Source organism: Ostrea edulis, chromosome 5 (assembly GCF_947568905.1).
Source record: "Ostrea edulis chromosome 5, xbOstEdul1.1, whole genome shotgun sequence".
Classification (NCBI taxonomy): domain Eukaryota; kingdom Metazoa; phylum Mollusca; class Bivalvia; order Ostreida; family Ostreidae; genus Ostrea; species Ostrea edulis.
In genome coordinates this window covers 9,651,345-9,674,864 of record NC_079168.1, presented here as the reverse complement: position 1 = coordinate 9,674,864, position 23,520 = coordinate 9,651,345, and the positions used below count along the sequence as shown (strand labels likewise).

Sequence of the window (23,520 nt, the reverse complement as noted above, 5' to 3'; positions counted from 1 at the left end):
AAAGTCACAGAACAAAAAGTTAAAGGCTAAATCCTTAACTTTCAAGTTTTCAAATTACACCCTCTCCGCACAGGGGCTAAGCCCGTTTTGGGCCCGAACTCTGTGATACCATAAATATAGATATTTATGGTATCACAGAGTTCGGGCCCAAAACGGGCTTAGCCCCTGTGCCTCTCCGATTCTACGTGTTTGTAATCCTCGGTGTCAAATGCAACTAGTTCATGAAAAAAAGACTAATATCAATATAAACAGAAATGACTTAACGATTATTTGCTTTTATTCATATACGCTATCGATTATTAAAATCTTTAATTGCTATATGAAATCAATTAAAATTTAGATGCAATATATAATGAAAGCAACACACAGACACAGAGAGAGAGAAAGAGAGAGAGAGAGAGCATTGGTAATCATTGATTATAATATTCATGAATGTATGCAGATACGGGAAGTTTAATACGTTCAGTATAAATCTTGAAAGTACAATTTCTTTCTGATTAATTATCCATCCACTTTCATTCTGATATATTTTTTTTTTTATTTCTTTACATGTTAATTTTTTCGGCTGGTCCGGGTTAGGACTAATGAATGAGTCCCCCCCACCCCCCTTCTAAAACGATGTTACATGCTTAGCTGTCTATCTCCCTCTCAATCAAAAATAAAATAAATACATGCTATATATATATACTACAACATCATTGGATTTACTATATAATTCTTCGATTTCACCTTCATAATACATGTTAATGCAAGCGGACTGTCTAGGCATTTTTTTTCCATCTTCGCTAGCCAAGATTATTCGTCCACGAAGGCACATATGACCCAAAACCCATTACTAGCGGAGATGAGATGAATGTCACCCCCGTATGATGTTATAAACTGACCAAAACCTAGTACTTTTGTTTTACAACTTTCATTCAGAAAACGCGTAAGTTTGTGAGTCACTGAATAAACGAGAAAACATCTGCATTTTTATTTCAATCGTTGTCAACTGTATACTTTGTGATATTTCAAGACTACATGTACTCAATTCAATTTATTGGATCTCATCACCATTATGCAATGGTATACAAAACTATAAAGACAAAAAGTTGTTATATATACATTTAGTAAATAATGCATGCGTGTAATGAAGTATTTATTAAGTTAGGAAAAAAAACACGTGCTATTATTAATGTGAAGTATGGGGATTCTAGTAGGTAGGGGAGCACATTTTATTTTATTATTTTCTTAATGAAAGTACGGAGTTTTCTAAAGGTTTGTTTAAAAGTAAAGATATTTTTAATTTTTTTGTTTTGTTTAGGTGATAAAAATTTTATTCTTTGCTCACATTGCATGACAGTTGAGTACATAATGAAATTCATTCCTAATTACAATGAAAACCTTAAGTTAAAAATAAACCACTGCTTATGGTACACATTTCTTTGAGCTGCTATTTATCAAATTGAAATTACTGGCATGTGATTGTCGTTGTTCATGACCCTTCTTTTATTTCGTGAAATTGTGCTGCACGTGCCGTGAAACAATGTACCGACAAGTGGTGGGAATAACAGGTGTTTATATACAGGATGTCGAGAATTTGGGCGTTTCCTATAAAGGTGAGAACGTCTGCAGGGAAGTCTACATACGGATATGTACCCAAAAAAGTCTACATACGGATATATACCCAAAAAAGTCTACATACGGATATGTACCCAAAATACCAACGTATCATTAAACAACAATTACAAGAATTGAATGATTTATAGATTTATTAAATAATGAATGGGGTAGGGGGGGGGGCATGCATGCTGGCCAAGAGAAAAGATTTTTTGGGTGAATCATTTCGGATATTATTTCTTTGTTTTATCACACGGAGGTACACGGTGGCATCGACAGAGGTACAGGTGACATCCACGGAGATGGGCGGTGGCATACACGGAGATCCTCCGTGGACTTCAATATCTAGCTCGCGCGTATGAAATAGGACTTCAAAGGTGCCGACAATTTTAAAGGTCCACCGTGTTTGGGGCAAATTTGTTCCACCGCGTTGCGTGGAACACATAAAACTCGTGTCGTGTATCTAATTCTTTTATCACTTCTGGTTTATGTAACCTATCTAATTCTTTTATCACTTCTGGTTTACTAAGCACAGAGGGATATATGGTACGTACTTTTGTTTTAATATGTCTAATGCGAGATTTTAATATTCCTCTTATACTTTTAATCCATTCTGACAATGTATCAAGTTCTTTTTCATATTTATCCCATCGTCTGGCATAATCTTCGACAGAATTCATAATAGAGATGAAGTTCTGTAGCCAATTGAAAGACTGAGGTTCTCTGCATTTAGGACCTTTTAGAATAAGTGATTTGACGTCATCATTTTCAACTATATCAACATCACCAGTAATGACATGTCCAGCTGGACTATAGTTGAAAGAGGATTAAGAACAAGAACACGTAGGTGGATTAAGTACAAGATGGTCTAGGCTCTGCAAATTTGTTTATAATTAAAAAGTAAGGGTGTAATAGTAGAAGTATATTTGAAGGAATACAGGGTGTAGACTTGAACTTGAAGTAAGTTGGAATACACAACTGAACTCTCTTATGACGAATAATGTTGCTTATGTTGACGGCATCCATTCCTTTGTTTGTAAATTTGAGCTTAAGGAATTGGCGGCATGATTTGGAAGGTATATCATCGATGACCCGTAATGTTTTAAAGAGCCTGTGATTGGCAACATCCATAATCATAGAGTTCAATCTATATTCAGGTGTTGAAAAATCCAAGACTAGCTGTGGCTTCTTGAAATAACGTATGTAAAACTCTCAATGGAACAGAGTAACGTTTTGTACGAATATGTGGACCTAATTGTCTGTTGACGTAGCAAAATTTCATGATTTGTTAGTTTAAATCCAATTTTCTTATTTCTGTAGATAAGAGTACTACACTCATTAAAATTTATATCATAGTAATACAATAATGTAGCTAAGTTATTTTTGATCACCTACATTTCACAGTTTATTGACTTGGTTAAGGACCTAAACCTAATTATAAATTTGTCTTTTTTCTTGATCTAGTCTCTACTCGAATAGTAGTTGATTTCCAACCATTCCTATCCTGGTTCCCCAATTTTCCCTTTTACCATAACCTACACAATGAACTGAATATCGTTGTGCTACAGTAATTTTTTCATCAGGTAGGGGACTATGTATTGTCATCCAATACTCTCAAAATGCTTGTTATGGATACATCTTATTTCTACAGTCAGGGGTTTGAATAACTTAATAGCTGGCTTTGAACTAACTAGGTTCATATCTTATGGGATTGATTATGTCAAGTTACTCTTGAAATCCTTAAAAAGTAACGTTTGGATAGATGTATTCAAATTCTGGGTTGAACTACAAAACGCTTGTTCAGAATGAAATGCTACGGCAGATACACCTTTATTTTATAATAAAATGATTCATATGGGTGGGAAAACTTTATTTAGTAAACACCTCTTTGACAGTAACATCAGACACATAAAGATATTCATGCAAGGTGAAGATAACGAACAGTGATCAATCTCATAACTCCTACAAGCAGTACAAAATAGATAGTTGGGCAAACACTAACCTTTGGACACACCAGAGGTGGGATCAGGTGCCTAGGAGGAGTAAGCATCCCCTGTTGACCGGTCACACCCGCCGTGAGCCCCATATCCTGATCAGGTAAACGGAGTTATCCGCAGTCAAAATCAGTGTGCCAAGAACGGCTTAACAATCGGTATGAAACACGTCAGACAGCAGCATATGAAGCAGAATTTATTCAAAAACTTCTACGTGAGAACAAAAAATCTCTCACTGTGACCTTCAATTCGACTTTTAGATATATCGATGACGTTTTGTCTATTAACAATGATAGCTTTCATTCATATGTCGATTTGATATATCTCTGTGAGCTCGAAATAAAGGACACCACAGAGTCGTCCACTTCTGCTTCATACTTAGATATTTTATTGAAAGTAGACATTAACGACAAACTGACAACTCAACTGTATGACAAACGGGATGATTTCAGCTTCTCCATCGTCAACTTCCCATATTTATGTAGCAATATTCCATTATCACCTGTATATGGTGTTTATATATCTCAACTGATTCGATATGCAAGAGCTTGTTCTGGGGATAATCAGTTTTTAAATCGAGGTAAGCTACTGACAAACAAGTTGATGGTACAGGGATTTCAACAGTCTCGATTGAAGTCAGCATTTCGCAAATTCTATGGTCGTTATAACGATCTAGTTCGTCAATACAACCTCGCATTGGGTCAAATGCTGTCGGACGTGTTTCATACCGATTGTTAAGACGTTCTTGGCACACTGATTATGACTGCGGATAACTCCGTTTACTTGATCAGGATATGGGGCTCACGGCGGGTGTGACCGGTCAACAGAGGATGCTTACTCCTCCTAGGCACCTGATCCCACATCTGGTGTGTCCAGGGGTCCGTGTTTGCCCAACTATCTATTTTGTATTGCTTATAGGAGTTATGAGATTGATCACTGTTCGTTATCTTCACCTTGCATATTATTGAAGAAGATGGTAGTTTGTTCAGTTATGAAACTTTTTGAGATACTTGTCCAAATGTGAAAATCAATTTCTTAGAATATGCAAGCATCATTCATCCAAGAAAGACTTGGATTAAATTTTTTTATGAGTTATGAGATTGATCGCTGTTCGTTATCTTCACCTTGCATTATGTCAAACATTCCTGAAATGTAAAAAAAAAAAAACATATCCAAGTGCTTTTATGAACATCTAGACAAAACCCCTCTGTGACAACAGACAAAACAAAGATGAAGTGAGCTCTTAGAAATATATATAACACTGAGTGGAAAATAATCCACAAAATACCTTTCATAATAACAAAACAATTAACCTTGAATGGTTCCAATATCGAATACTTAATAAAATGTTAGCAACAAACTCATTTTTATTTAAAATAAAAAAAATGAACTAACAAATGTCACAATGAGGAGGAAACAATACAACATATACTGTGGGAATGTAATTGCATTCAATCATTTCTAGATGATTTTGAAGTTTATTTACAACAGAGAACAAATTGTCAACTCGTATTCACAAAAAGTCTTTTATAATAGGCATCCTTGAGAAAAACAAGGGTATACAAAATATTATCATCCGCTGGTTAAAATATCATATTTACAGAGAAAAATTTGAGTGGGTGTTTTGCAATATTATTTTTAAAATTCTTCTATTAAACACAAAAATTTATTTCTTACAAAAATGATAATACTGAATAATTTGATGCCCTTTGGAACAGATGGCACGAATTTTTTTCATAGCTCTCTCTCTTTCTTTCGCTTTCTCTCTCTCTCTCTCTCTCTCTGAAATAACTAAACACTTCTGTAATTCTGCATCATATTATAAAGATATACTATGAAATATATACAGAATGTATGTTGAAAAATAATTAAAAAAAGAAAAGAAAATATAACTATTACATGTAAGTATATCGGGAACTTAAGTTGGGCTTTCATATTTTGTGTAGAGATTCTTTATAGTAGGATATTGTGACACATTGGTCTTTTATCTTTTGACCTTGGAGTATAACCTACTTTTAAATAACTAACCTATTTCATATCTCATGAACTATTTAAGGTAGAGCTTTCATATTTTGTGTATACATTCTTTATGGCAAGACCTCGTTATACTTTGGTGTTGACCTTTTACAACGGCAGGGCTAAGGTGGTTCATGTGAGCGAAGTGGCCGATGGGCCTCTTGTTATCTTGATTCAACCTATAATTTAGCAGTTACTACACTTTCATAGAAATGGGGGGGGGGGGATGTTTTTCGTTGCGGTCCTAAGCTTCACATAAATAGTGGTAGCAAACATTGTATCGTAAACCTTACGTAACCAAATTCTTAACATATTGTATTATATCGTCTAAACAATGAACAGATGTTTTCCATTTTTAAATGTAGACAAACACATACAGATACATGTATAACATTTGATACTGACATGTTGTAGAGAGTCAGAAACAGGGCTACAGCATGTAGAAGAAAAATTACGTCATTCTTTTATTGAATACGAAACATTTCATTCTTGTTCATGTTATTTTCTACTAGATGAATCATTGTTTAAAAACAATGAGCAGTAATAAAAGACGAAACATTCGTCCTTTCGATTAGTAGCTTTCTACTCCAAGCGAAGTACTTAGCTACTGGGCTGTAGAGACCCTCGAGGACTAACAGTCCACCAGTAGAGGCCTCGACCCAGGGGTCATAATGTAAAACTTATACGGTACCAATTTTGATGCACCAGGTGCGCATTTCGACAAATAATGTCTCTTCAGTGATGCTCAACCGAAATGTTTGAAATCCGAAATAACAATGAAGTTTTAGAGGGAAACATCTGACTCGAAAACCTTACAAAAATCTTTACCACACTGATTTATTACCATCATTTGAAGAATTTGTGTGTCAAGACTGTTGTTTTTGGACATTTTTGTTAACGTACAGTATATTTCATTTTGAATTTTGAGAGTTTTTCTCTTAATTTATACACCTTAGATATTTTGAATTAGCGAACTGGTTGAAATGTACTACCTAAACAGGGGATGCTTACTTCTCCTAGACATCTGATCCCACCTCTGGTGTGTCCAGGGGTCCGTGTTTGCTCAACTATCTATTTTGCATTGCTTATCGGAGTTATGAGATTGATCACTCTTCATTATCTTCACCTTTTATCAATAAAAATGTCCTAGTATTTAAAACAAATTTTCATGCTTTGAAACAGTGACTTTGAAAATCATTGACATACATATTCATCGTGAATCATGTCATAAAACATATTAAAAATATTAGTTATTTTACATGTAAGGTATTAATTAAACTGCAAATTTGTAACCATAAGTACATTTGTAAGCATTTAGTTGCTTGAAATGTTTTTCATCATTAGATTTTTGCATTTCGCAAATTTTATAGTCGATATAACGGTCTAGTTTGCCAATACAACCTATCATTGGGTCAAATACCGATTGTTAGGCCGTTCTTGGCACTCTGATTTTGATTACGTATAACTCCGTTTACCTGATCAAGATATAGGGCTCACGGGGGGTGTGACCGGTCGACAGGGGATGCTTACTCCTCCAAGGCACCTGATCCCACCTCCGGTGTGTCCAAAGATCCGTGTTTGCCCAACTCTCTATTTTGTATTGCTTATAGGAGTTGTCAGGTTGATCACTGTTTATTATCTTCACCTTTCATTCAGGACCGGTGTACTTGATTGGTCACAAAATACAGTAAAATATCTGTATCTCGAATATGGTTTATCTCGAATACCCCGCTTGAGTCGAAGTCGACCGCCGGTCCCGGTCGTTTTCCCTATATAAATGATTTAAAAAACTTCTGATATTTCGAACACGGTAATCTCGAATACCCCGCTTATGTCGAAGTATTTTCAAGGTCCCTTGAAATTCCCTAAATTCACCTGGTTTATCTCGACGTGCAGTCAATTTTCCGCTCTGCTTACCATACCTGGCGTCGTAAGTCACAAATTCACACCTGCGGCTACACCAATTATAATTAATGATCGCTAATCCATGTTCGCCTTTTCCGAGTAGACCCAGGTCACCATAAATAGTTCAACAGCTTGGGTGATTAGTGAAGCCTTCCAACATTACGGATTAAATCCACCGCCAATTATGAACTAACACGCCCGATTCCAGGGAGGGTGTTTTGAAGGACACACTCTATATCATTAACATGTGGATTAGATAAACGCACAAAATTGTCGAAGTGTACTTGAAGGTAATGTTTATAATACCGATATTGCATTTAATAATACACGCTTCGTCATTAAAACTAGGACAGAAAAAAAACACGAAATTTTATTTAATTAGCATTTAAAAATTATTATTTTTTAAATCCGTCTTTTTTGTTTCTTACGTGATAGGTTCTTTCACTAGAACGCAATAGCTACACCCCAATCGAGCCTAGACATTAGTAAACTTAGTCGACTTCGACCCAAGCGGGGTATTCGAGATAAACCATATTCGAGATACAGATATTTTACTGTATTCTAATTGGTAAGATTTGAATATTTGTTAATGATAACAATAATGATTTTATTAAGCCCCCCCCCCCCCCCACCCTTAAAGAAGGAGGGGCATATTGCTTTGCACCTGTCGGTCTGTAGACCAAATGTTGTCTGCTCAATATCTTGAGAACCATTCACTTCATCGTAATGATATTTCATATGTGGGTTTGTTGAGTAGAAGAGGACCCCGATTGTTTTTCAGGTCAAAAGGGCAAGGGCCAATCTACTCTGGACATAGAAAGGCACTGTCTACTCAATATCTTGAGAACCCTTTGCTTAATAGATATCAAACTTGGTACACAGGTGACCCTACTGATTTTGAGGTCACATGGTCAAGGGTCAAACTGGACATACGAATATACTGTCCGCTCAATGTTTAGAGAACCTTTTGCTTGACAGACATCAAACTTGGTACACTGGTACATCTTCAGAAGATGACCCCTACTGAATTTGAGGTCACATGATCAAAGGTCAGGGCTCAAACTGGACATTGGAATATACTGTCCACTCGATATCTTAAGAACCCTTGCTTGACAGACATCAAACTTGGTACACTGGTACATCTTCAGGAGAAGATGGCCCCTTTTGATTTTGAGATCACCTGCTCAATGGTCGAGGGTCAAACTGGACATTGGAATTTAGTGTCTGTTCTGGAAAACCATTTGCTTGACAGACATCAAACTTGGTGCTCTGGTACATCTTAAGGAATAGATGTCCCCTATTGATTTTGAAGTCACCTGGCCAAAGGTCAAGGGTTAAACTGGACATAGTAATATATTGTCTCCTATAGTTTAAGAATTATTTGCTTGATTAACATCAAACTTGGTACACTGGTATAGCATAAGGAGTAGATAACCCCTATTGATTTTTAGGTCACATGGCCAATCCAGTCTGGACCTAGGAAGATATTGTCTGTTCAGTATTTTGAGAACTCTCTGCATGTGTATAACCCTTTTCAATTTTGCACAATTGGGGGCATATTTGTTTTACAAACATGTTTTTATTGATGTTAAGGCAATAGAACTGATAATTCCAACACAATTCTAAATTTCAGCATGTACAAAGCCAGCTAATTGTCATCATCAGCGATGTACCACTCGAGATAATTATGTGTGTACCGAGTGCAACGACGAAGGGTCTGACCCCAAAACTTCCATATATTATGCGTCTCCAAATAAAAAGCAATGTGAAGGTATGGTTTATCAGTAAACAAAAGGTATCCCAGTAATCATTTTGGACAACATATGTACACCCAATATCAGCCTATAGTAGTCAATAGTCACTCATTATCATTCATATACGTAATTGTCATTAATATTCAAAATTATGTAAAAGTGGTGATACTGGTGAACTGTATAAATGTTTAAATAATAAACCGATTTTTCAAGTATAATCGGTTTCGTCAGACAGAGTCATGGCTGTTTGTCAAACCTGCGGTCATGTTTTCATGTTGTCCAGCAGGCGAGCTCAATAACAAATTCCAGAAGTTAACCTGGTAAAGGAGTAAACAGGGACTCTAGTATTTCACTGGGTGGGCATTGAATTGCTCCAGCCGTGCGAGGGGTTTAATGGTCATAGGAGACGATTTTCAAAAAAAAAAATGTTTTGCACGAAAATGTGTTCTTCTTTAATTAATTACTTAATATATGTAAAGAAGTAATTCAGAAAAAATCGTAAGGTAACAGACGCCACAGACCGTCAAATGTTGCTGTGGTGTGAAGTATCAAAATAGTAAGATGACTTCTCTCCCTTGCTTGGTGACGTCAAAAGATACCAGCCTGACGCAAATGTGTATTTGTTTATAGTTAACAACTGCGGGTTTTAGTCGTCAAAATGTTCAATGTGTTTACATTCAACTGTAATGTAGCAAGTCAGGTATTTCTATATACTTTTGTCTAAATGATCCAACGTTCAGAAAGATCTACACCGAGAACACAGAACTCAAAGTTGTTTGACAATCATTTTACGCGATTACGGGGGTTGATGAGGATCAGTTTCGTTATTGTATACACTCTACTTCACAGGTGCTTGAGGACAGGACCCCCCCCCCTCCCCTCCCCCCCCCCCCCCGATATAGACCCCCGGGCCTTTTCGACTTTTTTTTCATAAATCATCTTTTTATAACATATTTGTAATCTAACCTATACCACCGATCCGAAAAATTACCTAAAATAAACGTTTTATAAAAATTCGTAACCCACTCTATATATAAAAACAACAAGGTTGCCAACTTCGTCTGTCAACTGAGAGGCACTACTAAGGAATTCTTTTTGAAATGCCCTATAAAACTGTACCTACCAGTAAAAACGGTGACATCACGCCGTAGCCCGAATATTTCCCTCACTAAAAATCTGTATGTCACTCTAATATAAGTTCGTTCATTGGGTAAAATTATACGATTTTCACCGACAAGTTATCGTTTTTTGAACTGATCAAAGCTTGGTCAACGGAAGTGGAGGCTTTACGTCACCTATCGCAAGAAGGATAACTCCGCTGATTCATATTTGTTTTTGATGTCCTCAATGTCAATATATTCGCTTTGACTGCCTTCTGCCAAATTTTCCAGCACCCAAGATGATATAGATTGGTTGCAATTCATCGCTGCTCGATTTTAAAGCTGACATGAATTAATAAATATAGTATAATTCTACATGTCCGCCATATTTCTCTGCTAATCCGCCATATTAGTTGGAATTTCTATTGGTATATGTATCGGGGTTCGCATGGTATATAAGGGGACGAGCTTTGCTACGCTTCACTTCTCATCAGTGTCTTCGATTTACCTGTGCGGGTAGCTTCGACAGGTAACACGTACATCTCCACTACTAATTTATAGGACATCAAGAAGAAATGAAATCACGTTTTGGAACACCACGCAGTGCTCAAAATTATAATAAACATATCGTACAGTAGTAAATCATTCTAAATATATATATTTGGATAAATATATATAGAATGCCTTTTCTTTACGTGAACGTGCGTACATTTGCAGTAAATATGTCAAAACTATACAAAAATGCGGAGAAATATTTCATCTTTTATCTGATAAAATGGAATAAGCAAAGGGTATACAATCTATACCATTCACAATTACTTCAAGTAAAAGGCAAAGACATAAATACTACTGTACTTATAAAATGGCATGTATGCTCGCCATGAAAACGCATCGAATGCGGACGACTATTTACCTGGGCCTACTCGTAATATTTGTAAAGGACCACAGATGTACGTGTACACTTGTCGAAAATACTCTAAGTAGTAGTAAAACTCCCTTTATTTGCATAATCCATGAAACAAAACGATAAACTCCATTTGCATTCCAACAGTAAACAACATTGTCCATTGTACAGACTGCGACACACTTAGCCCGTGCCGATCAGCTATCTTCAATCAGGGGAAGTATCAGAGTATAATATTTACCCTGTATTTTGCATGAATCCTTATACCATATGATTTACTGGTCAGAGTATTGCAGATTTATAAATCAGGAAATCATTTAGGTACATAAATTTGCATATACAACACTGTACAAGTGTATGGGATATGAGAGAGAGAGAGAGAGAGAGAGAGAGAGAGAGAGAGAGAGAGGGAGAACCGATGATCTTGTAATAATCGTGCTCTTATTAAGACAAATGATATCGTTAATTCAATGAAAAGAGAACAGTAACAGTAACTCAATATTGCTCTCATTAATTGATAATACAGATTTATTTGATTCATTTAAAGCACGCATTAATTAAAAATTAAACATATTTTTAGATAATGCTATTTTCAATTACTTCATTTTATGCTAATTTGGCGCTCAATAGATCTTATATATCTATGCCATTTTGCGTTATTACATTCTGCGTCGAACTCGACGCAAATTGTACTAATGCAAAATGTAATAATCGAGTTTATCATATTATGCGTCGTTATCAAACATCAAGGGGAGAGGGCAAGAGTGTCTGTCACCCACCTTTAATAACAATAACCATTTTTTGTTAGTTTGTAATGCAAATAAAAGATACATTGAGTGACAACCCAACCCCAACCCCTACTTACCCCAGCTTGAAAGTTCTGATATAATAGTAGAAGACACACACCACCAATTAAGAAACTGAAGATATGAGACACCCATAGTAGAGGACTCTAACCACCCCATCCGACCCCCAACGATTGAAGAAAATGAAGTGTAGGGGGAAATTATTGAGGTAGTCAAAGTAAAAGACTCTTTAACCCTTCACCCCATATTAGGACTTTGAACATCGGACAAAACATCTTGGTTTGTTTGGGTGTTTTGTTTTATTTTATTGCTGTTTTCGTTCATCTTTTTTAATAATTATTTTGAATGGCAAGAAATTTTGAAGAATCCAATTTTCCATTTTTCCCCCTGTTGTACCCCCCCCCCCCCCCCCGAAAAATGACGATACATGTCTGATTATTACATGTACATTTTGTTTTGCAACACATGCATGTATACTAATTGTATGGTGCATGTAGAATTGCACCCTTACCAAGTTTTCCTTCATTTACACAGTGTAAGGAATGGTAAACCAAAATCACAAAACAAAATGCATAAAGACCAAGATATTTTCAAGCGTAGGAACTTCATTCATGAATACATAAATACATGAATACATAAATACGTGTTTGCCCAACTATCTATTTTGTATTGCTTGTAGGAGTTATGAGATTGATCACTGTTCGTTATCTTTACCTTGCATTCAGAAAAATCGCATGCATGCATTGCAGGACTATAGCATTTGTGTGTTTTAACGTTTCTGTAACATGCCATAATGATTACTTTGAGGCTTGAGTGTAATTTATTCATAAATATTTTCATTTCGTAGATCTGGCGCAATGGCCATACCGCTGTACGTAGAAATTTCAAATTCAAATGTATTCGATAAGATGTTAGTATGCATAAATCAGTAAAATTCGTGTTGAACTTTTATTTGATATGATACAATGTCAATATACTGTAATGCATTAGTAGGATATGCAGAAGGCAAGAGTATAAACATTATCAGTATCAATAGCTATATGATCACGAAAAAACATTATATAATTCATATCCGGATTCATATACCGATTTAGATATCAATAGAAACAAAGCTGCATAGTTTGGGAGAGGGGTTTCTAATGAGTCTGATGAAATTAAAAGAAGGAACCCAACATTTGCATTCAAACTAGATATGCTTCAACATTAATTCATTTCTGCTCTGACTGAAAGCATGATTCTAAATTTGGGAACGAATCTTGCATACAAAATAATTAATAGGGGAACACATAAATTCGAGCTCCTTTGGAATTGAATGAAATGTAGATATGCACCTTTCTTTCAACACGAATTGATATGTTGTTTCAGGCACGAAAACAGGGGATTGGGGTGGGCAGGAAGGCTGGTCTGCTTTCCCCACTTTTTTTGACAATTTTCTTTTTTCCCGTTATTCTAACATACAAAGTCAGTATTTTCTACATGCACAGTTCAAACTAATATTTTTTTTAAAAATTTGTAATGAATTCAATTATTTGCATCAACTCCTGTAAGTTTCCAATATATTGTCAATCACAAATTTTTAAATAGCTGGAAATTTTTAATGCTTGAAAGCTTACATTTATATAAGTGATCAATTTTCTTTCCTTCTGTGTGAAATGGTATATAATAAATCGAAGTAGGACGGTCGCTCTCTCTCTCTCTCTCTCTCTCTCTCTCTCTCTCTCTCTCTCTCAATGAATATGGACATACAGAGAACGTAAATAATTATGTGGTTCCAAAAGAGACAACAAAACTATATTTTCGTTTATAAATTTCCTTTCATATGTGTCTTTGTGTAATGAACTGTTTATTGTGGATTGCAAATGTAATACACGCATTTGCACACAGATGTATATTTTCGATCATTATTCCCTTATTTGTATATCCAAGTTTGTATATGATCATCGAGAAATTTTGAATTGTGCACGCAATATATCCAACCAGATATTAGATTCCCCATTTCTATGAACTGCAAAACCTCGACCAGACAAGCATTCAATACAGGAAAAATTTTCGACTCTGACATATCCCCTGATGGAAGACACACTGTTTGGCACGGGTGAAGTGTGTCGCAGTCTGTATAATGGAATGAGAACGTGTTGTAAAGTTTTAACGAGATACAAATGGAGTTTATCATTTTGTTTCGTGGATTTATCAGAATAAAGAGAATCTAATATTTTCGGTAAGTGCACATCTCCGATACCTGTTGAATAGACGCCCGTATTTGATACTTTTTTTGGCGATTATACCTTGTGCATTGCATATTATGCATATGGCATGCACCTTTATTTTGCAAGAATTGATATAAATATGTTTTATGCTCTTCGCCTATTCCATTCTATCAGCATGTAATTGGCAAATGATTTATCCGCATTTATTTTATTAGAAAATGCAAATACTTGCATGCACTTACAAGTATGCAAGAAAAGCTTCTTTTTTTTTTTTTTTTTTTTTTTTTTTTTTGCATTTTTGTCTAACTTATCTAACAGAACGTTGCATTAGTATACAATCAATATTTTGTAATTTTGAGCAAAGCATAATGTTTTAAAATGTTATTTTATTTGTTTCTCATTCCCTATATATTACTATCGGAGATGTGCACTGGTCGAGTCCACCTAGAAAAATCACTCAGGTGTGACAATCACATTTGGGGTATATACGGGTAGAGTAAATTAGGCTACCTGAAAGAAATATGGCGGATAAGATGAGAAAGGTGTACGTATTTATTAATTCATGTCAGCTTTAATTATCATTTCTTTAATTTGACGTTTTTCGATTTTGTAAATATGCGCCAAAATAAGCAATTTCGTAATTCTCTTACCTTTACATAGTTTCCATTGGCACTCGGAACTTCTCGGTTTACCAGCGGAGTTATCCTTCTTGCGATAGGTGACGTAAAGCCTCCACTTCCGTTGACCAAGCTTTGATCAGTTCAAAAAACGATAACTTGTCGGTGAAAATCGTATAATTTTACCCAATGAACGAACTTATATTAGAATGACATACATATTTTTAGTGAGGGAAATATTCGGGCTACGGCGTGATGTCACAGTTTTTACTGGTAGGTACAGTATTATAGGGCATTTCAAAAAGAATTCCTTGGTAGTGCCTCTCAGTTGACAGACGAAGTTGGCAACCTTGTTGTTTTTATATATAGAGTGGGTTACGAATTTTTATAAAACGTTTATTTTAGGTAATTTTTCGGATCGATGGTATAGGTTAGATTACAAATATGTTATAAAAAGATGATTTATGAAAAAAAAAGTCGAAAAGGCCCGGGGGTCTATATCGGGGGGTGGGGGTGGGGTGGGGGGTCCTGTCCTCAAGCACCTGTGCTCTACTTTGGCAAAAACTAATGGGGTTATGAAATTAAATCTTCGATCAGATGCAGTTCTAACTATTTTCGACTACAGACCAACGGCAAGCACGGCGAAGACGAGAAAATCCTGCAAAACGTTGACTGTATATAATGACGGTGCATGCAGTACATATATTCATAATTTAGTATAAACATGATCTGATTTGTTAAGAAATGAAATTTGACTATGAAATAGTTATATGAAGCTCTTCTGGTCAGAATTATTTTCTCTGAATACATAAGTAAGTAAATTGAAGATGAATAGGTCTAACTTTATGTGTTGAAAGTTGCATTATCAGACCCCCCCCCCTCTTTTCTGTTTGAAAAAGAATGTTCAAAGCAAAAGGAGGTCACAGAGTACGAATTTATAACGTTTCGTGTGATTGGTCCGCGTATAATCCCGATACCTTTCGGATGATCCCGAGACTAAGCAATGTCTTTGCGAACCAATCACACGGCGCGTACAGCAAATTCGTACTCTGTGACCTCCTTTTTGGCTGCCATTGGAGGAGATGAAGCCCTGTCCGATCAATGCACGCAAGATTGTGTCAAATAAAAGAGATGAGATGGGTTTTGAGTTTAAGAGACTTGTAGTATGACATCTCCCCGACCTGCCACTCCCCAAAATTCCTTAGGTAACGCTGTAATTACTTGGAAAATGTGCCCCGAAACGAGGACCCCCTGTTTGTTTACAAATTTTTGTTTCTTACCTTGTGTATTTTATTATACCGGTAGAAGGCCAATCTCTAAAGCTTACAAAAAGCGTGAAACGATTACATGAATCGAAAGAGGGGTGAGATAGACTGGGAATTCATACATTTCAGAGAAATTATTGCCACCAAAAAGGGGGGGGGGGGTAGTAATGTCCATACTTCAGGTGCCTGTGGTATGATTAAAGCTCGATAAATTTATTTTGTATAAATGAGAACGTTAGCCATTGATAAATTAGGCAGATTATTCTTTTTTCTAAGTTTTCTTGTATCCGACGATGTATGACAGCCAAACATACAATTTCCGACGGGAGTTCCTGCGTACTGTGCAGATTTTCTGGCTATGTACAGCTTATGAACCGATCATCGTCCCACACCCCACGATGACTCAACATATTCCAAAATTGTTTAGAAAGTTTTATTCTCTTTGAATTAGTTTTTCTGGACTGCACACCATAATTCTTTGGCTACCTAAAGTTGCCTGTGTGACTCGTCCATAACGCATGGCCTACAACAACAGCCAGGACATTCGGATTTTTTGACAGTTCCGTCTATAACTGGTCCAGACGAAAAATTCGTTCTTCCTCTGGCTTCCAGTTCCAACCATTATACGCAAGAAAGAGCCCTTATAGCGGCTAATGTGATGGTACATTATTCTTCATATAGGCCCTAATGTCGCAAATGTTATTGTTAATGTTGTCCTATGAAAATACGGCGCTCACGATGTGTGTAAAAGAAATTTCGATCTGGCTATAAAATATATCCAAGTCAGGGTGGGACTTGGGCACATAAAACCAAAGGGGGATGAGGGGGTGCCCACATTTTTTGTCAGTCAACCTTCAATTTGACCACCACCACCCCTTGGGGAAAAAACGATGCTGCGTCACTGTGTCTGCATGGCGTTAGCAATAGCGCAAGTAATAACTATATTTCTCTTATTGTCATCAGAGAATGTACTCTGCAATTATCATACATTTATCATTAACCAGTCGGTATGTTTCAACCGATTCGGAATATATAGGATCTTGATCGATCTTATTGTTCGTCCTCCGATGAAAAATCGTAGATGTGGCTGGCATTTGCATTAATTATGAGTTCAAAGTGATATCCTTGTATAACAAACTATGGTTCCCCATTCAAAAACCCCTCCAGTTGCGAATACATCGTCTATGGGTGTGCTTTTGTTTTGATTCGCAAATTTGAGTGTGGTATCTTATGACGTCACAAATTCAGGAAATCAGGAACGATAATCGGGTAACGATTTTCTATTTCGACTACCTTTGCACTTCAATTTCTTCGAGCTAATATCGTTGTTAATCTTTTTAAGAGTATTTTTATGAGGAGCCTATGAAACAAAGTTGATAATTATAGAGAGAATACGTATTGTTTAAAACCGTCTCCTATGTCCTAAATACCTGGGTCATATCATGTAGTACTCCCACCATTAGGGAGCTGTTCAGCATGTTTTTAATAGTCCGTCAAGTCATAGCACGTGTGAGATCGCGGTATACATGGGCGTTCAGCGTGGTGGATTCAGCGACTTTTTGGGGCCCACTGTACGTATATGTTTTGAATTTGGCGTGATACAGTGTAGTTGTCCAGTAGGCGAAGCTGTCAGCGCTGTATATTATGTACATGTATGGAGGCCCAGTTGTGCCAAGTGTGATGTGGCTTTTATTAACTGTTAAATAAAATTAAAATTGTCATTGTAAAAGTTATTTACTACTGTTTGAACCTTTCCTGTTGTCAACAAAAATAATTTTGTAATATGGTATTAACAGTTACATGTTCAGCTTGGGTTAATATCATTTGTTATATATTAACTAAAGAATTGTATTTAAATTCGAAAGTTATTTCTTAATTCATTCTTAATATTGCGTGGTTTATTATGTCATGATAAAGTTTGATTACTTTGTGTTTTTCTTTATTGATTTTGTTAAATAAATGTTTTTGTTTATTCTGTGATTTATCATTACTTTTGTTGCCTGCACAAAATCCAAAAAAACTTCATTACACATATGTTTATAAGTACATGTATTTCTTTCCCAATATCGTTCACAGCTGACTTTCAATGTGTGTAATGCATAAGTTTTGTTGATAATTTTGAGCGCAATATGTACATGTAACATTTGCAATGGTACATTCTGTACTCTATAAAATCATGTTATTTTCTGCAAACCCAGATGTAGCGTAATGATTTCATGTAATTAACATTATGTAAATAAAATATAATCGGCAAATCAAATATACATTTCTTAGAAGAAACTTCTGCAATGTGTTCCTTTTACGTCATGTTGAGAATTATTCACTCATATTGAGACGTCATATCATCACCTCTAAGTGAGGTACCAAAAATAGCACAACTTTAAATCACTGCCGGGAAATCGTTTTAACCGAATTTTATACACGCCAGGTACGTAGAACCTGTAGGGGTGGGATGGGGTGTCCTCAACGTTTTCACAATGATAAATACTTATTTTTATTTGCAAATAAAAATACATTGGTTGCCTGGCTTTCCACTATTTCTGATAGTAGTAGTGAATGAGATGAATGTAAGGTTAGAAGTTTGAAATGAAACCATTCACTGTAGAATGAGCCCAAACCCCCAATGCCCCTTGATACAAAAAAATGCATTTCAAGGAGAAACGATTTTTGAGACAGACAAGTAGAAACTCGAATTCCAACCCGCAAAACTACCACCCCCCGATTTAGGAGTTTGAAGATCGGGGAAACCTTATAAAAATAACAAATTAATTTTTTCCTTGTCATCATTCTTTATACCCCCATCATACTAGGCCACGTTCGCACTACGACCATGTAAAAATTGATCATCGTAGTGCGATCGGGTACGTCGTAGTAAGGTCGTAGTAAGAACGTAGTAAGGTCTTTATGGTCGTGGAGCAACTTTGAACATGCTCAAAACAAACGTAGTAAGGTCGTGGTCAAATTTGATCGTAGTGGAAGCGTAGCAAGGACGTACTAAGGTCGTATTTAGATAGGCATGGTCGTAGTAGCATCGTAATGGGATCGTGATGCAGAAGAAAACGACACCACTGCGATTCCACTACGCTCTCTATACGACCATCCCGTTTTCACTACGTTCTCATTACGATCATCCCGTTTGCACTACGTTTTCTTCACGCTTCCGCTACGATCACGGCACGTCCATACTATGTTGTTGAAGACTGTAGTACGTTTCTAACAAGCTAATCCCGTCTTTAATACGTCCTCACTGCGATTTCACTGCGCGCAAGCCACGACCGAATCACGTTCTGTTCTCCCCCTAGCTGCAATAATGTAGCCCTATTCAATTTTTTTTTTAATTCTGACGTTTTCGGGATAGGGCTACAATTCCATAGGATCTCCGTAATGGTGCAAAATAATTTTATGAATAACCGATAATAAACTCTGTGTATTAGTCCCAAATGTTGTTTACACCAAAAGGAGTACCAACTTTGTGCTCGGACATGTCTAATAAAGGTGTTTTTTATTAAATACAATGTACAACATGCAAAATCCTTCGTCTGCTTCGCCATGCTTGTTATCGCGAGATCTCGTAGGTGGATCTAATGAAAAACCTAAACATTGACAATCAGCGCGAAAATGTAGTTACTCGAGCCACTTCGACAAAGAAAGGAAAATCATATTGTTGCAAAAAGAATTTACACTCTGCTGTTCGGTTTTTAACTTGATATTAAATTCAAACCTTTTCAATACCGACGAAATAGCTTTCGCCTCCATACTTGTCCATTGATGTAAATACTACCTTATATGGCATATGCAAATGACTTGACAATCGGAAGTTGAAACTTCAGTACATCAAACATGGCGCACAAATATGAATCGAGAAATTGGAATTTATCGAAATTGTTGAAAACGGTAGAATAGAGCCTCGCAAATCTTAAGGTAGCGACGGATAGCAACCACGTGATCAGTAAAAATTGTGTATTTTCACGTGAATTCATTTTCCGGAATTCCTTACTCCGTCATAGAATAGTCGAAAAACAAAAAGGGGTTCCGAAAGTGTTTTGTTGCTGTGACTGACTCGCCTACAGAAAATATGCACATACCACATAAGTATACGTCAATGTCTGTAATAATGGTAGATCAAATGTTTCATCTGTGTGAAACTTTTTGCTAATCGAAATGTTAAACCAACCACCAATCCATGTACATAGATGCGCTACGTAAACAAAGTTGTTGATTGATGCATCGTAATGTCCGAGTGCTGCATGCTGAGAGATTAAATACTGTTTATACAGTCATTGAGAGGCTAAACAAAGTTTCTTGCAAGAAGAGGAAGTTGGTGGATGCATTCAACTTGGACAACGAAATCATAGTTTCGTTTGGTGAGTGAAAAAAATGCCATAAATTTGTATTCAAAAGTTCAACTCACATTTCCTCTGCTATTTCACAACGCGATTTATAATAACATCTGTAAGTTTAAACACACGACATACAGTAGATGTATTATTTTGTATGTATATATGTATTCCATATGTGCATAAAATATAACTCCCACCTGTGCATGTGATTGTAAACGAACGGATGTCATGTAAATGTATACCACATTTGTAAACATGGGCTCTCACAACTCTTTTATTAAGAAAATAATAATATCGTTATGAAAATAACCGTTACGAAAATAACATACCTTGAACTACATGTATAAAAGTAATGAAAAACAAATATCTGTATAGACCTACTATCTAGGGGTATGAGGGAACCGGATAAAAAGTGGAAAGGGGGGGGGGGGGGGCATGTGTTGAATTATAATTCCCTAGACTATAGTATACATATACTATTACTTTGAAATTTCATTGACCTAAGAAATATATCAAACCTGAAGTTTCGTGTTTCACACAAACATGTAGGTTGGCAAAACCTTTTTAAATAATGTAAATTAATCACAAGTCTGCATATGCCCTCTCATAGGCAAATGTATGCACTGTATGTATAAGTAAGATATGTATACTACACGTATGCCCTTCTCTTGACCCACATTTTGTAAATAAAACAGATATGATAAGTCTATGGCAGTTTATGAAAACATATATACATGTCATCTCATTGCAATTTATAATTTTGAAACATCAGTATTTAAATTTTAACTGAATATGTGTTGAGACACAGTTTTAAAATTCACATTGTCTGACGCAATCTAATTACTCAATGGTATAATATAGACCTAACTGTGCAAATATCAATTATGATGATCTTTTTTCTAGGCATCAGCCTGAAGACCGAGGGAGGTTAGATAGGACCAGTGCAGGTTGAAGTGGATTTCGAGCCAACAAGTATAACAGCAAGAGAGGTACTATTTTTTTTTTTTTTTGATAAACATTTGTAAAGACAATTCTGAGTATATCAGATATTCATCCTTTTTGCTATATTTAAATATATTTATCTATATTTTGAACAGGTACTCCATTTACAGTGATGATGACATATCCCCTGGACCCCCACAACTCCACAAACTTAAAAATGTTTGATCAAGTTCCGAAGATTAAAGAACTACTGCAAAATTTGGGACTGGATGAAAAACATTAATTCACTTATTTGAGCTCAGAGCAGTGGATGTTATACAACATACTTTAAACTAAATTGTGAATTTAAGGGAAAACAAGATCATGTACTCGTATATTACAAGTACATGCCTTTTGAAAGACAATAATATTGCATAGATGTAAAGGAAATTTCAATGTTGATTATTCTTTCTTAGATATATTAGTAAAAAATGTGCACATGATAGAATATCAATTTTATAACTTCAATCAATGTGTTTGAATTTTCCTTGTAATTCAAAATTTAGTTGAAACATACATCATAGATACATTAATGTATATCAAATTTTTAGAAAAGTTTCATAATGGAACTAATTCACCACCCCCCCCCCCCCTTATACATACAGTGAACATAGACCTTCACCTGGGGAAAACTTCAGTTAGTTAATGCAATATACATGTACATGCATTCTCAGTTATCCAATAGTGAGTTTTTGGTTCCATGTGAAACTACAATTAGAAATCTTAAACTTATGAAAGACACACCTATCTGTGAGGGTAAGATGACTCAGATGGACTTACATGTAGTGATCCATGGGCAGTCCATGGGTCTCTTTCCATTGATATTAATTATTTATTGAAATATGAAATGGTTATTTAAACATATTTGGTGTATTATACTGTATAGTGTTATAAATTTCTATCAAAAAATATGTATAGGTAATAGATTTGGTCCAGTTATTACAAGAAATTGTATAAAAAATAACTAAATATTTAGGCAATCATTGTGAGTGCGAAAAGGTCAACTGCAATAGCACACACTATATATCATTCTTAAATGGCTCATAGAAACTTCTAGTATTGTGAGTTTGAATGCTCAATATGGTAATTTGGGAATGCTTAATCACTTAAGGTCAATAGTTTATCTCTGCTGACTGTATCTCTTAAAATTCATTTCTAGAAGGGAGGGGGTAGGGTTACAAAATCTGACATAGTTTCAGATTAAACCTCATTTGGTATATTTTTTTCTATTCAATATTTTAGATACTACTTGACTTATTGTAAAAATGAAATAAAATCAGAAATTTTATGAGCAGAATTTTGTTGTTGTCAGAAAATGTATGCCTGATAGTATTTGAGAAACGCCATATTTAGGGCAAATTTGGCCAATTGCCAAGTCGAATCATGCCAATGTTTTCCTTAGATGCATTTTGAATTTCTAATCCATGTTGATTTTTTATCTGTTTGTGTTTAATTTACATAACTATATATGACAAACAATATTTCTGGTGTCAATAAAATTTTTATTGGCTTTTGTGTTAATTTGCTCAATTTTGGCATTTTTTGCCTTTTGGGGCTGCAAAAGAGGGGATTTCAATCTCGCTTTCCTCGAAAATTAACCTGATTACTTTTGTTGATTTTTTGATATGTTTTAGGATAAAGTCAAAATGTTATAATAAATAAAATTGAAAAAAATTCAATGAGCGGTTTTTTTTGGGCTAGCTATCAATAGCTACCTTAAGTTGCAGGTTGTAAATTTATATATTGACTAAGAAACATAGAATATCATTTTATTTACGTAAAGAAAGTCAGGAAATGTTTAGAATGAGCGCAAATGTTGCGGGAGTGAATCACTCCCGCATTTGCACCATTACGGAGATCCTAAGGAGTTGTAGCCCTCTCCCTAAAAAAAAAAAAAAAAAAAAAAAAAAAAAAAAAAAATCAGAGAGGGCTACATTATTGCAGCTATTCTCCCCCATACACTGGTATAAAACTGAACAAAGGTTGCATATGACCATTGCTTCTTTGGAATCATGGAAAGGCCAGATCAAGA

At 35.6% G+C, this 23,520-nt stretch overlaps 1 protein-coding gene and 1 long non-coding RNA gene across 2 annotated transcripts in view; both read left to right on the top strand.

Annotated features, from left to right (window-relative positions):
- Nucleotides 1–23,520, top strand: part of LOC125649241 (uncharacterized) — a 63,859-nt gene that overhangs the window by 22,011 nt on the left and 18,328 nt on the right. Inside the window, exon 6 of the mRNA XM_056167191.1 lies at nucleotides 9,148–9,285. Coding sequence (XP_056023166.1) covers nucleotides 9,148–9,285 — 138 coding nt within the window. The remainder of the gene's footprint in view (nucleotides 1–9,147; nucleotides 9,286–23,520) is intronic.
- On the top strand, nucleotides 15,853–22,998 carry LOC125649245 (uncharacterized). The gene is made up of 2 exons (XR_008803531.1): nucleotides 15,853–20,531; nucleotides 21,411–22,998. It is a non-coding gene; the product is annotated as an uncharacterized LOC125649245 (long non-coding RNA).